Source organism: Mesoplodon bidens (genome assembly GCF_964165515.1).
Source record: "Mesoplodon bidens genome assembly, chromosome: 15".
Lineage (NCBI taxonomy): Eukaryota > Metazoa > Chordata > Mammalia > Artiodactyla > Ziphiidae > Mesoplodon > Mesoplodon bidens.
In genome coordinates this window covers 59,478,943-59,492,432 of record NC_138171.1, presented here as the reverse complement: position 1 = coordinate 59,492,432, position 13,490 = coordinate 59,478,943, and the positions used below count along the sequence as shown (strand labels likewise).

Below are 13,490 nucleotides of genomic sequence, written 5' to 3'. Positions count from 1 at the left end.
TAATTCTGAAGACTTTTGACAGCTCCCAGGGACCATGCCTGTAACATCACAATCCCCACGACCTGGGCATCCTGCAGGAGCCCACAACCATCACAGCCACCACCAGCCGCCTGTCCTTACCGTGCATGGCAGTGTGTGAATCTGTGTGGCTGGCCGCCGCACATCTTGAAGCTGAACCAGTCATCTCTATGGATCATTTGCATTCTGGGCCGTCCGCCCTACTAGGATGCCCAAGAGTTACCTCGCTTATTTGCATCTTCTCCAGACACCCCAAATCCACTGGCTTGAGGGTCTCAATTTCGCCAACCCAGCGATGAATGCATTAGCAGTTTGTTAAAGTTGTGTGTATGAATCTATCTCATGTTTTAAAACTCACTGTCAGGGAAAGAGGCCCAGAAGGAAGATATTCTGCATGTGCCACAGAAACACCACCACGCAACTAGCTGGAAGTCAGTGAAGCAAGGAGACTGGCTGGCCTCTTAGGACCTCCTTTCTTTCAACCCCTGCCCAGCTGAGCAATCCCCGGCTCTGGCACCTCCGACCCTGTTTCCTTCCACCTTGTGAAAGCTGCTGTCTTAAGAAAGAAACAGACGATTTAGGCGACAGGGAGGAGAGGAATGCAGCTGGTCAGGACTTCAAGACATAGCAGGGGGTACAGTCAGGTTGGTGCCATCTGTGTGGCTTGGAGGACTCAGTTTGCTCATGTGCAGATGCAGGGTCATGGGGGTGAGGTGACAGGAGGACCTGAGTGGACAAGGTGCCTTGAGGTCTGACCCTGTAGCTCCACAGAACTTGGGCCTCTGAAATGCAGTACGCTTTCGCCCTGAGCCCTGGCAGACGAGGCTCGAGCCTTCTCAAGTTTAAATCTCTCCATATGCCCAGAGCCCTGAATGGTTTGCTTTAGGGATGATTCATTTCAGCTTAGGATCGCATTACTGAATACCTGATTCTCAAAGAAGGGAGGCATCTACCTTTAAAAACACATCTATTTTGCTTCTGCCACCATATTCCACTTGCTGAAGTGTAAGGTGGCCCCAGCTGATTTCGGCAGTGAGCTACTTTCTATATTCAAAGCATGTGGTGAGCCACACAAAAATCTTCAGACTGAGGAGCCCAACTGCAGCTCTGCCACTTGGGGTGGTGAGATAAGAAACGCGGGAGAAGGCAGCGGTTTAAATTAAAAAGCAGTAACAACGTCTTCAGGACAAACAGTGTCCACTGACTATGATGAGACGCAAATTTCTGTGAAGCCACATGGCTTGGGTTCAAATCCTACCGTGGCCACCAACCCTGGGTAGGTTATTTAACTTGCTCAGCGCCTTGTTTCACTCGGCTATAAAATGGGGATGATGCTGCATCTACTTCAGAGTTGTGGTAAGGAGCCAATGAGTTGATACAGACACAGCCCTCACGTCCAGGGGCCTGGCCCAGGGAGGGGTAGCTGCCAAGCTCTCCCAGCCTCTACGCAGCTCTCTAAGGTTCAAGGCTAGTTTACTGGTCACCCACCTACTGCTTCTTACCCACCTTCTTGGATCCTTATTAGTTTTGTTGGCTGCTGAACAAATTACCACAAACTTACTGGCTTAAACACCACACACTTATTCTTTTATAGTTTTGGAGGTCACAAGTCCAAAATGGGCCTCACTGGGCTAAAATCAATGTGTCAGCAGGGCTGGCTCCTTTTGGAGGTTCAAGGGGGAGAATCTGCTTCCTGGCCTTTTCCAGCTTCATCTTCAATGCCAGCAATGGCCTTCTCACGTCACGCCACTCCAACCTCCCTCTTTCACGGGTAAAGGACCCTGAGATTACACTGGGTCCACCTGAGTAACACTGCATAATCTCCCCATCTAGGGATCCTGAATTTAATCACACCTGCCAAGTCCCCTGCCAGGTAAGTAACATAGTCACGGCTTCCAGGGGATCAGGACAGACATCTCTGTGGACCATTACTCTGGGGACCACAGATCCTCTCCCTCTAGATCCCAAGCCCATGGTGCTGTTCTACACCTCCTGCCTCTGAGCACACCACCCCTCCCTCTTTTCAAACTTAGCTGTGTCCCCTCCTCTGTGAAGCCTCCGATGACCCACCCCTTCCCCACCGTAGGTCAGCACCCACCCCCCCATCACAGCCCTCCCTGACACATGTTTACCAAGAGCCTTCACTCAAGCGCTGGGGGCAGCCAGCCCTGTACCTGCCAGTCGGGAGGGTTTGCATGAATGTCTATCTCGTGAGCAGAAGCCCTGCACCAGGCTCTGCGAATGCACAGCAAGTACAGCTCTGCTGCTACAAGGGTACAGTGGAGTCAGAAGCAAGCCATGAGGCCTGGTGCTCGGGGACATCCAGACGAGAAAGCAGGGGGTGGGGGTGGCAAAGCCCAAGATGCCTGCACACAGCCTGCGAGCAGGTGCCCTCCGCGGACCTCACCGAAACAGAGCAAGCGGGGAGACTTTGCAGCAACCTGACTTCCTGCAACATCCTAGCCTGGGCCAGTGGGTGCGCTGTCAAACTGGAGTGTGGTGTCACGTGTCCCACAGGACCCCATTACAGTTTGTAAGAGTTTAGGGTTAGCTGGTTAACTGCAACCTAAGTCAATAGGACCCAGAACCCATTTCTTTCAATAAAACATAATTTAGATGTTAGTTTATAGGACAGAGTTGGAGCTGTTTATGGATACATTTTGGAAAACTGCTGGAAGATGGCTCCCAATCTCAGGCGTACACCTCCACAGCACTGGACTCACTTGCATATTAGTAAAACGAACATTGAAATGACTTGGATCAACATTCTCTATGAGGAGCAGGGATGCCATCCATCCAAGCAGGAAGTGAGATTATTTAAAAACTAGTGTGCAAATAAAGTTTAGTACGGGGAATTGCTATTTCAAACAAAACTGTTCAGTTACCATGGTGGAATGACAAAGTTACAAGTGCAATAGCACGTTCCCTCATATTAATGGCCTATACACGCTTGCAATGAACACGTACAGTTTCTGCAAATCCTCCCTGCGTGTTTGTTCTAAGCAATAACTGTTGAAATGTGACTTTAATAACAACCTGGGGCTTGCATTGTGTATGTGTATTTTATTTCATTTCTTAAACAATTTGTTTACACTGCATGTCTACAAAATACAGAAAGAAATTGTCCACAACAGACTGGAAATTAAAAAAAAAAAAAACTGGTTCTTCACCACAAATAACCGAAGAAAGCCTGCTCTGTAGCGTTTGCCCAGGAACTATTTATTCACTCATTTTAATTTAGCTTTTCCAGGACACACTGTATCTTTCCAACATCCAATGTGACACTAATGCTACCAGAAACACCCTCTAGGTAAGGATCCAACCAGACTGTTTCGGTGAACTCTGGCCACTAACACTGTCTGCCCTGTCGGACGTGTGCTGTACCTGCTTGTCCAATGTGGTGGCCACTGGCCACGGGTGGCGACTGAATACTTGAAACGTGGCTAGTCAGTTAAGGAATGTGATTGCCACCATGTGGCTGGTGGCTACCTTACTGCACACTGCAGGGTAAACCCTTATCATCCTCCTACCCCACAGGTCTTCTCTTCTGCCCCCGTAAGAAAGAGTTGGCATTCTCAAGCAATCCAGGTCTCAGTAGGAAAACAGACTCAGTTTGTCCTCATGGGTAGCAGCAGGAGACCTAGAGTGCTTTAGAGAAGAGAGGAGTCCCCTGGCTAGCACAGGCAGGATATCACACCGATCAGAAGCCGCCCCTTGGCCACCACTGGGAGCTGGGTTAGGGTTAGAGCTCAGCAACTTCACTCCACCAGCTACTTCTGTGGACTTTCTGCAGGTCAGGCATTCCAGCCCCTATCTGTTCTCCCTCTTGTCCTTACAAGCTAAAGACAGAAGAGGAAAAGGCTGAGACTCTTGGGGGAGTATTCTTCCGTGCCCATCTGTGACGGTTATAAAACAGCAATAGGGATTGAGGAATGTTTTTAACCAATTCACACACACTTTGTTTGACTGAATAATTTCTCCTCCTAGCTGACATAAACTACCAACTCTAAGAATCAAGCACTTCAAGATTACCTACCCAGGGACTTCCCTGGCGGTCCAGTGGTTAAGACTTTGCCTTCCAATGCAGGGGGTGCGGGTTCGATCCCTGGTTGGGGAGTTAAGATCCCACATGCCTCGTGGCCAAAAAAACAAAACATAAAAAAACAGAAGCAGTATTGTAACACGCTGAATAAAGAATTAAAAAAAAAAAAAAAAAGATTACCTACCCATCAACTATACTTCAATAAAAAAAAAAAATTACCTGCCCTACATTATTTACGAGGAGGAGCTGGACTCTAACCATGCAAACAGGCTAAGGAGCATTACATGTCCTTACTTGAAAACAGCAATTGCACAGGGTCAATTAAGGGCCTTGAAATGTAATTTATTCCCCAAAGTCATATTGACGAAATGCACTTGCAACTCCAGGTGAGTAAGGTTAGTTTTCTCAGCCTATACCCTAGAGAAAAGCCCCCTCAACTCTTTCTGAAGCACCATGAAGGGGTGGGGGCAGGAGGGAGCCAAGAAGTCAGATCACTACCCAGACACCGGTGGCCACACCCTGGGTGTGATCACACTCTGCATTACAGGTCACCCCAACAATCTCACACAGTCCCTTTCCAAAGCAGAGGCCAGCTCAACAACATATTGCAAGAGCTAGACCTTCCTCTGGTCAATATTCTGGGGGCTGGTACCTCGTACAGGACACTGCCCTCCCAGTATCAGGATGTCAGGGAAACCAATTAGTCACTAGCATGGAATCAGAACCCAGGGAGGGCCTGGGTTTCGAACATTCTATGCCAGGCAGGAAAATCACGTGGAACTGTTGTGGTCACAGAAGGGAACCTCCTTCTCTTTATCTTGCAGATTCTCAAATGACCCAAAAAGAAGGGAGGACCACCACCTTGAGACTCTGATACAGCACTCACATTTGTTAAGATAAACCCCAGGTCGATCAGATGACTTGGGCTCCTTGGAGGGACACCTGGGCATCTCTGAGAATATTAACAGCTGTGCCCGGGCTTCCCTGGTGGCGCAGTGGTTGAGAGTCCGCCTGCCGATGCAGGGGACATGGGTTCGTGCCCCGGTCCGGGAAGATCCCACATGCCGCGGAGCGGCTGGGCCCGTGAGCCATGGCCGCTGACCCTGAGCGTCCGGAGCCTGTGCTCCGCAACGGGAGAGGCCACAGCAGTGAGAGGCCCGCGTACCGCAAAAAAAAAAAAAAAAAAAAAAAAAAACAGCTGTGCCCGCACAACAGTGGTCCCAGCCGAGCTGGTGACAACGCAGCACGTGCTCAGCCCAGTGAGGGCCCAGCCGCACAGTCAATGAGCCCTCCAGTCTCGTCACCCCCTGGAGCGCTCTGCTCTGTCCAACACCGAAGACAGTGACACTACTCCCCAAGGCGTACACCCCCGGAGGCCCCTCCCCCTCCCTATTCCCTGGCTCTTGCTAGCTCACACTAGTGTCATCATTAAGTTCTGGAAGCATTCCCTCTAGTCCAGGTCGGTGTATTTCCCTACACAACAAACTTTCTAATTACCTCCATGTCCAACTTCCAAGTTTAAGTCACCAACGCTCAGAAGTAGGCCTGCTTCTCTTCAAGAGAATTTCAACACATCTGACTTCTCATTGGCTGAGCCATGTGTTAAGTTACTACCAAAATGGCATAACTTGACTTTCTTGCCAACGCAAGACACTTAAAAATCCTGCTTCCTCCAACTTGCCTAAGTCCAAATTAGTTCAGAACAGAAGTTTCTGAAGCAGGTGACATTTTAACATTTAACCGTCCGTCACAGTACATGTCAAGAAATACCGTTACAACTCGGTCCCCAGAGTAAAATTCCTTTGCCTTGGAAATCAAGCAGAAGTACCCAGGCTACATACTACCCATGCAAAAAACCAGAAACAATAACAAATTTTAAAATACTCAACAGAAAACTTCAGTAAGGTCCATCAATACCCTTGTCTGGAAAATGAGCTTTTCCTTGCAAAAGGATCAAAAATGCCACTTGAAGCAACTTACGTTAAAGGCAATAAAACGGAATTAGCAGCTATCAAAGCAATATTGGTTTATGGCTTTGGCATTCTCTTTCACACACCACCCTGCCAGCCAGCCATCTCCTGCACTACTGTTTTGCCTTAAAATTGCTGTTTCCTGAATGACTGTCTCCCACAAACACATTTAACAAAAAAGGAACATAAGATGGGTCTCTTCAGCACAAACAGTCCAGCGGTGAGGAGGATGAGTACACAAGGGCAGCCCCACAAGCAGCTCACGGGGCACGACACGGCTCTTATGCAAGGCAAGTGGCTGAGACCACCAGAAAAGTTGAGGGAAAAGGTGGCATCTGAATCACTTTCCTGGGGTCTCTTGTCCTGTCTGCATTCAAGGAGAAGCAGACACTACCTGTGCAAGTACAGGGCCCAAAAGCCAGAGCTGCCCCCCATGCAGTGCAAGTGTGTGTGCACTCAGAGCCTGAAGCACAAAGCAGGCTGACTGAGGATCCCGATGGCAGAGGCCGGGCTGTGCAACTACCCGTCTACCTGCATGAGGAAGGCAGCACACCTGAGTCCTTCTAATAAGCAGGGCAGTGAAAAGACAGCTGTGTGGGGTCCAGGAAGAGTGGAAGCAGAGACCAGTAAGAAGGCTATTGCAAAGTTCCAGCATGAGGTAACAGGGGCCGCCTGGTTTAGGGTGGTGGATGGAAAACCAAAAGGGCTCTTGGTAACAGGATGTGGGATTTAGAGACAAGAATTCAGGGCCGACTCCCAAAGTCTGGAGGTTCGTGTAACCTGGCTTCCCTGCTACAACCTGACTGGCAACCTCATGAAATTCATTACTAGATGCTCTAACACTAGTGCAAGAGCAAGAATACTCTCATCACGAAGGCCACTGAGCTAACCAGGCTTTGGCAGCAGTGTGACAACGCACCAAATCCACTATCAACTCCTCTATCATCCACTACATTTTTCTTTAAATATTATACCATTAACCTTATACATCTATTTAGGCACATCAAGCCTAGGATTTCATAAACAATGCTGCTTAGATTGAGGCTGGTCAGTTTTCTTCCTAATCCACATCAGGATATAACTACCGTAGAACCACGAAAGTCAACTTGCCCCACCTGTGTGCGCCATGCTTGATTAACCTGTGCCCAGGGACTTCCCTGGTGGCGCAGTGGTTGAGAGTCCGCCTGCCAATGCAGGGGACACGGGTTCGTGCCCCGGTCCGGGAAGATCCCACATGCCGCGGAGCGGCTAGGCCCGTGAGCCATGGCCGCTGAGCCTGAGCTCCGCAACAGGAGAGGCCCGCGTACCGCGAAAAAAAAAAAAAAAAAAAAAAAAAAAAAAAAACCTGTGCCCATCCCTGCCTCAGGTGCAACCCTTTTACCATCACAACACCATGAGTGAACACTGATGCTCCTATCTCTATGCCCAGCACATGCAGGATACGACAGACCTCCTTTCAAGGATGCAGAAACTGAGGCACTGAGAGCTTAAGCAACGTGCATGAGGTCACACAACCATTAAATGGCGAAGTCCACGTTCAGACCCAGGCCTGGCGCTAAGCCTGTACCCTCTCACCACACTGCCCCACTGTGAGTTAACTCAGTGGCTTCTTTCCTCCTTTCCACAAAACTGATTCCCCCCCCACCCCCCAAAAAACAAGATGAAGGTATACACTTTTTTCCAATATGTGCTGTTAACAATCTTTTATTTACAGATAGTCAAAATCAGCAGCCTGGAAGAATCAGGAGGGCGGATGCCTTTGGAAAGTAACTTCCAGTCCCATCAAAACCTGACAGGCTCACATCAGTCAGATGTTTCTAGGTTTGGCCTAATTTCTTCTATGTGTCTCTATCTTTTCTGGGTTCTCCAAGTTGATGCTCACTTTGTAGAGTTCTTTTATCAACCAAAGCTAATGTGAGAGGAAAATCAATATTCTCATATTATTTGATTTTTGTCTTGTTACGGCGCTATTTGAAAAGCAAACATGTTTTAGATATAATAAAATGCCCGAGTGTAGTTTATTTGGGCACACGTGTACAAGAGAACTCACTTTCCACTCCCAAACCTGCTTTAGCAGAAAAGTAACTTGAAACTCCATCTACCCACACAAGTTGGAAAGAAAAAGAAATCCACCACTGCTGCCCCCCAGACAAAAACCACAGAAGTCAGTGATCAATTCTTTTCAGAAACTGCAGCCGACTCATTGATTTGCTCCCAGCTTGGTGTCCTGATAGCAGTGGTCTGAGTGTTGTACAAAAGTCAACCAAAACTGTCTGTGCCCATTAGTCTCAAAGATTACACTCTGAAACAGAGACTGCTCACACGGGCGGCAGAACCACACCAGGGAGCAAACATGAAGGTATTGACATTTGTGCCAGCCCGCCTATGCAGAAGCCAGGCCTTGGGAAAACTTCCTGTTGATTCGGAGGGGGCGTAACAGACCAGATTATCACCTCTCAAGTACCCAAGAGGGCAGAGGCCACTGCAGGTCCCTCCTGCAGCCCCTCGGCCTGCACAGCCTCTGAGTTAGAGAGTGAATAAACTGTGGAGCACATTCATTCCTGGCCAGGCTGACAAAGGCCACCACCTCCATGGTGCTTTTTGCCTCCCAACCTGAAAACCTGCATGGGCCTCACAGGAAGGAAGCATGTGGTCTCAACCCCACTGAACTGCCACCATACCCCACGCCCCCCCCCATCTTTTCCCTCTCTGCCCTTCACCCTTCATAACTTTCCTAACGGCTCAAAACAAGACATTTTTAAAATAACTCATCCTGAGCACTGTTATTCTCCAGCAGATGTGCAAGGGCTGTGCAGGGATCAGTCAAAAGCAAATGTGACCCCTATAAAGCAGAGCAGGAGAGCAAACTAACACCAGACCCGTCGGTAGGAAAAAAACCGCCAACCAAACCAGTCTCCCTGGCTCCTTCAAAACTGCCCTGCCCAGGAGGGACGGGCAAATGCTCCGCATCCACAAAGCTTCCCTTCCTCAAGCTGATCAGAGGGAGCCCTGACAGCTTCCAGCTGCTGAGTCCACAGGAATCAAGGCGAACACCAAGCAGGTGCGAGTCACTCACAGAGCCTGGCAGACGAAGCCAAGCAGAGCTGAGGGTCACTAAATCCCACCCTTCTCACTTTTTAATAGGAAGGATTTTCAAACTTTCTGGTCCTAAACTACAATGTATAAACCTAACGCCACATTTTCGGAGTGGGAAGGCTAAGAAAGGCTGAAAGAGACTGCCTAAGACATGGGCACCTCTTTAAACTGCACACCTGTGGCTGCTCACAGGGTGCTGACGACCATAAGCCCTACAAAGACAAGGTACCCTCTGGATAATGAATCTGAGGCCCACTCAAAAGAAGACTGAAGTTTACGGAATCAGCAATAATAAACTACAACCTTTGCCATCCAGTTTGAGACGCCAGTAAATTTGCAGATTAATGATTTTACGGGCGACTTTTCCAACGAAAACTTGGATATGAGAACAAAACTTGAGAAAAAAAAAGTAGTCTTGAAAGCACGCATGACTTCTGAAAACTCTTCCTCCACTCAACACTCTCTAGTCTTATAGAAAAGCCCTTGAAACCTGTGGACGTGACTATTTCCCCTGACACCCGGTTCTGTACCAGAAATACACTATGCACTGGGGTCCATGCTGATCAGCTCTCACCTGTGTTCAAACCGCTTTAAAAGTGCTAAGACAACGTCAGTGGGACACGGATATGCTAGCATTAGGGGATTTTTGTCTCGACTGGGGGATAACTTGAAAAGGAAACTGAACAGCAGTCCCTTTTCACGAGGCATTAAAAGGAATATACATAATTCTCTCAGCAATGTATTCCTTCAGCTAATTGTTTAATGACACGTGACAAAAACACTACGAAGTTACTGCCTTTCTGGAGCCAAGTGAGACGGACAGCCTGGTCCTTGGCATGGACTGGGTTCTCCTGACCCCATTACTGGCCACTGAAGTACCAGCGGGAAGTGCCTTCCACAGGCATCTCCACCACTTCGCCTTTTGCCACCTGGCAGGCCATTTTTTTCAGAGCACATCCAATTGTTGGCAGTACGTTACTCACGGGAGTACCAGTCATGGTAAGACTTCCCACCAACCAGGGTGCAGCACCCCACACGTGCAGCCACCCCACAGGACAAATGCTGCTTCACCTGAGCTTCCTTAGCACCCCCATTCATTTCCACACCCCAAGATCTCTGGCTAAAAGCAAAACAAGAACAGAACATTCAATGCCCCGTTCATTCAGGGGCACTCTTTTGACTCCTGCCTGTCCGTCCCCCTCGAAATAGGTAAGGACTCTCTTTTAAGACTCCTTAGACTTTGCCCTTTTAAGTACTTGGGGCCACGAGAAATAAAAGATGCCTTCCAACCACCAAGTCCTCTTGAGGTATGCAAGCCCAAGACCCTTCCGCGTCCAGTGCCTCTGCATCAAACCTCTATTACCATGGCCTTGTATCTCAAAGCAGGATACCCTGGAAAACTCCTGGCACATGGGCAGAAAATTAAACTTACCTCTGGAGTCAGGGTGGATTTAGACATAGGTAGTCGGGCGGGGGGGGGGAGGGCGGCGGCTTTCACGTAGTTTCAAACACACACCTGGCCGGAGGCTGACTGCACCGCACACAGCCAAACTCCCCGAAATACAGCTAACTCAGAAACGAAGAGAGCCTGACTCCGAACTCTGGGCCCGTCCAAAGGCTGAGAACATCTGCGCCCCTTGCAGGTGTTTCCAAATGAGGCCCGACGCCAGCAAGTGCTGTTATGGAGCGATCTGGGGGTCCGTTCGAAGCCCCGGTGGGCTCTGCCGGGGAGCGCGCGGGAGCAGGTGCGGGCAAGCCCCGAGCCCAAGGAGGTCTCCGGTTCCCCGACGTTACCGGCCAGAGCCAGGCCCCCGAGACGCCTCAACGGGGAGACGGTCCCCGGAGCCCGGCTCCCCAACCCGGGCGCGCAGCGGCCGCCAGCAGTCCGCAAACGCCCTCATCCCTCCGCGGCCGGAGCGCTCTAATTTACAACTCCGGGCTCCGGGCGCTTTGTGCCGGCGAGGCCGCCCGGGTCCCGCGGGCCGGACAATGCGCCGGGCGGGGGGCCACCGGCCGCCCCCAGCCCGCGGGCCCGGCATGACTGTGCAGCCTCGCCCGGCCCGGGCCGGCCGAGTCGGGCCGGCCAGGCCGAGGCCCGCAGCCGCCCGGGGCCTGGTTAAAGATGGCGAGCCCCTCGCGTGGCTCCCGCGGCTCCCCCCGGCCACAATGGAAGGCGCCCCCCGGCCCCGCCGCGGCCAGCCCCCGGGCCTCACCTTCCATCTCCATGTCCTCGGGCTCGCTCAGCTGCTGCTCGCCCGCTTTCTGCTGCTGCTGCTGCTGCTGGTGGTTCATGTCGGCCGCGGCCTGGGCCTCGCCTGCGGCCGGGGGCCGGGGCTGCGGGCCCGGCGGGCGGGCGGCGGCGGCGAGCCGGGGCGGCGGCGGCGGCGGCGGCGGCGGGGCGGCCTCCTCCTCCTCCTCCCGCGCGTCGTCGGCGGCGGCGGCCCCGGGGCGGCCCGCGGCGGGCGGCGGCGGCAGGGAGACGCGCACGTACTTGCTCGCGATTCGCCCAATCTCGGCGCCGAGGCGGGCGGGCGGCCGGCGGGCCGGGCCGGACGGCCTCGTCGCTCGCTGCGGCCGCCGCCGCCGCCGCCGCCGCCGCGGGGCCCGCCTCCCGCCGCCGGGGCCGGGGCTGCGGGGCCGCGGGCCGGCCGGGGGCGGAGGGCGGCCGGGCGGGGGCCGCGGAGTCAGCCCCGCCTCGGGCCGGGCGCGGCGGGCGGGAGGCCTGACCGGCCGCGGCGGGCCTGCAGGGCCTGGGGCCGACGGGAGCGGCGGCGGCGCGGGCGGGCGACGGGCCGGCCGCGCTCCAGGCGCTGCGGCCTCCGCCTCCTCAGCGTCGTCGTCGGGGCTCCGACAGCGGACGCGGCGCCCGGCGGCTCGGCTCGGCTCGCTCTCAAAATGGCGGCGGCGTGAAATGTCACATCCGCATGGGGGGCCCGAGAGCGAGCGAGCAAGCGAGGAGAGCGGGCGGGCGGCGCAGGGAGCGGGCGGGCAGGCGCCGAGCCGGAGGGCGGGGCGGGAGCGGTAGGGCGGAGCCGGGAGGCGGAGCAGGGAGCGCCCCGCCCGCCACCGCCGCCACCACCGCCACCGCCGCCGACGCCGCCTCCGCCTCCGCCTCCTGGGTCCGCCCGCCCGCCCGCAGCGCCGCGCCCCTCGTGCCCCTCGCCTGGCCCGCCTCGGCCTCTCGCCGGGTGCCCGTCCTCGGTGCCCGCACGGAGCCTCGCGGCCGGGCCCGGGGGCGCTCCGATGTGAGCGACTGGGTGCCCCAGCCCTAGGGGGCGAGTGGCCCGGCAAATGCCCCATCCCGGGCATTTGGTCACCCAGAAAGCCCCTGCGGCCGTCTGTGGTAGGGGCAGAAACCCTGCCCGCAGACGGGTGACCTCGGGCCGGTAGCTGATATCGCCCGTGGAATCCGGAGAAGAGGGCCCGGATCGGAGCGAGCGGCCAGCGCGGATCAGCACTTGCTGGCACTGTTATTTACCCCCTTTAATAGATCAGTAATTTATTCACCCAGTACCTCGCGTACGAGAACTTCTTTTCTCACTATAGCCCAAACCAGAAACCAGGTTTTGGTCCCTCAAAACCAACCCAAATAGCTCTTCCTTTGGCATTAATTTATCCCCTTCATATCAGCCCAGTCTGGCTAAGATCCTTCACCCAGGGCCTCCCTCATTCCCGATTCTTGAGAGACCGGTGATTGGGGTCTCAACTTTTTGATGAGAACCAAGGCAATGTGGATAAAGAGAATGGAAGAAAAGGATACACATCTCTACATAGGTGCATCTCTAAGTGACCGTCTCAAGGGAGAATATAATTTTGCCCCCAAATGACCAAGAAATTGTGATTCCTGTCCCACTTTCTATCCCCCTATCTCCTGTCCCTGCATTTTTCTCCAGTTTTCTCCACTTTATTCACTGTCCGTCTCACCACTCAGAAAAGAATGTTTTGTGCACTGTGGTATCCCAAATGCCTGGGACATAGCAAGTACTCAATACATATTTGTCGAATGAATGTATGATTCAAATGTGACTATGATTCCGCTCCCTTCCGCCCCCCCCCCAGCATTTCATACACTTAAATGTTTCCCACCAGTGAATTTCTTGCTGGACCAAAGCAGTGAGCAGACAAGAGAGAAGGAGCTACTTCACCAGGAATCAATCCCAGCCCCTGGGTCACCCCCAGATTCTGAAGAGGTGTTGTTATTCACACAGATTCTCACAAATGCTAATTAACAGTTCTCAGATGCAAAGGAATCCTTCTCTCCAGCTCTCTAGAGACTTGGGGGAGGGCAGAAAGGACTGCTCTGGCAGGGGAAGGGGTGGCAGGGAGTGATAAAGGTGCCTATCGGGTTCCACACTGGCCAACCT

At 52.9% G+C, this 13,490-nt stretch overlaps 2 protein-coding genes across 2 annotated transcripts in view; one reads left to right on the top strand and one right to left on the bottom strand.

Moving 5' to 3' along the window:
* Nucleotides 1–11,484, bottom strand: part of USP7 (ubiquitin specific peptidase 7) — a 56,624-nt gene extending 45,140 nt beyond the window's left edge. Inside the window, exon 1 of the mRNA XM_081255527.1 lies at nucleotides 11,340–11,484. Coding sequence (XP_081111653.1) covers nucleotides 11,340–11,418 — 79 coding nt within the window. The 5' untranslated portion in view covers nucleotides 11,419–11,484. The remainder of the gene's footprint in view (nucleotides 1–11,339) is intronic.
* The window catches only part of LOC308628585 (barrier-to-autointegration factor-like), a 144,109-nt gene that overhangs the window by 117,425 nt on the left and 13,194 nt on the right, over nucleotides 1–13,490 (top strand). The window lies entirely within an intron of this gene.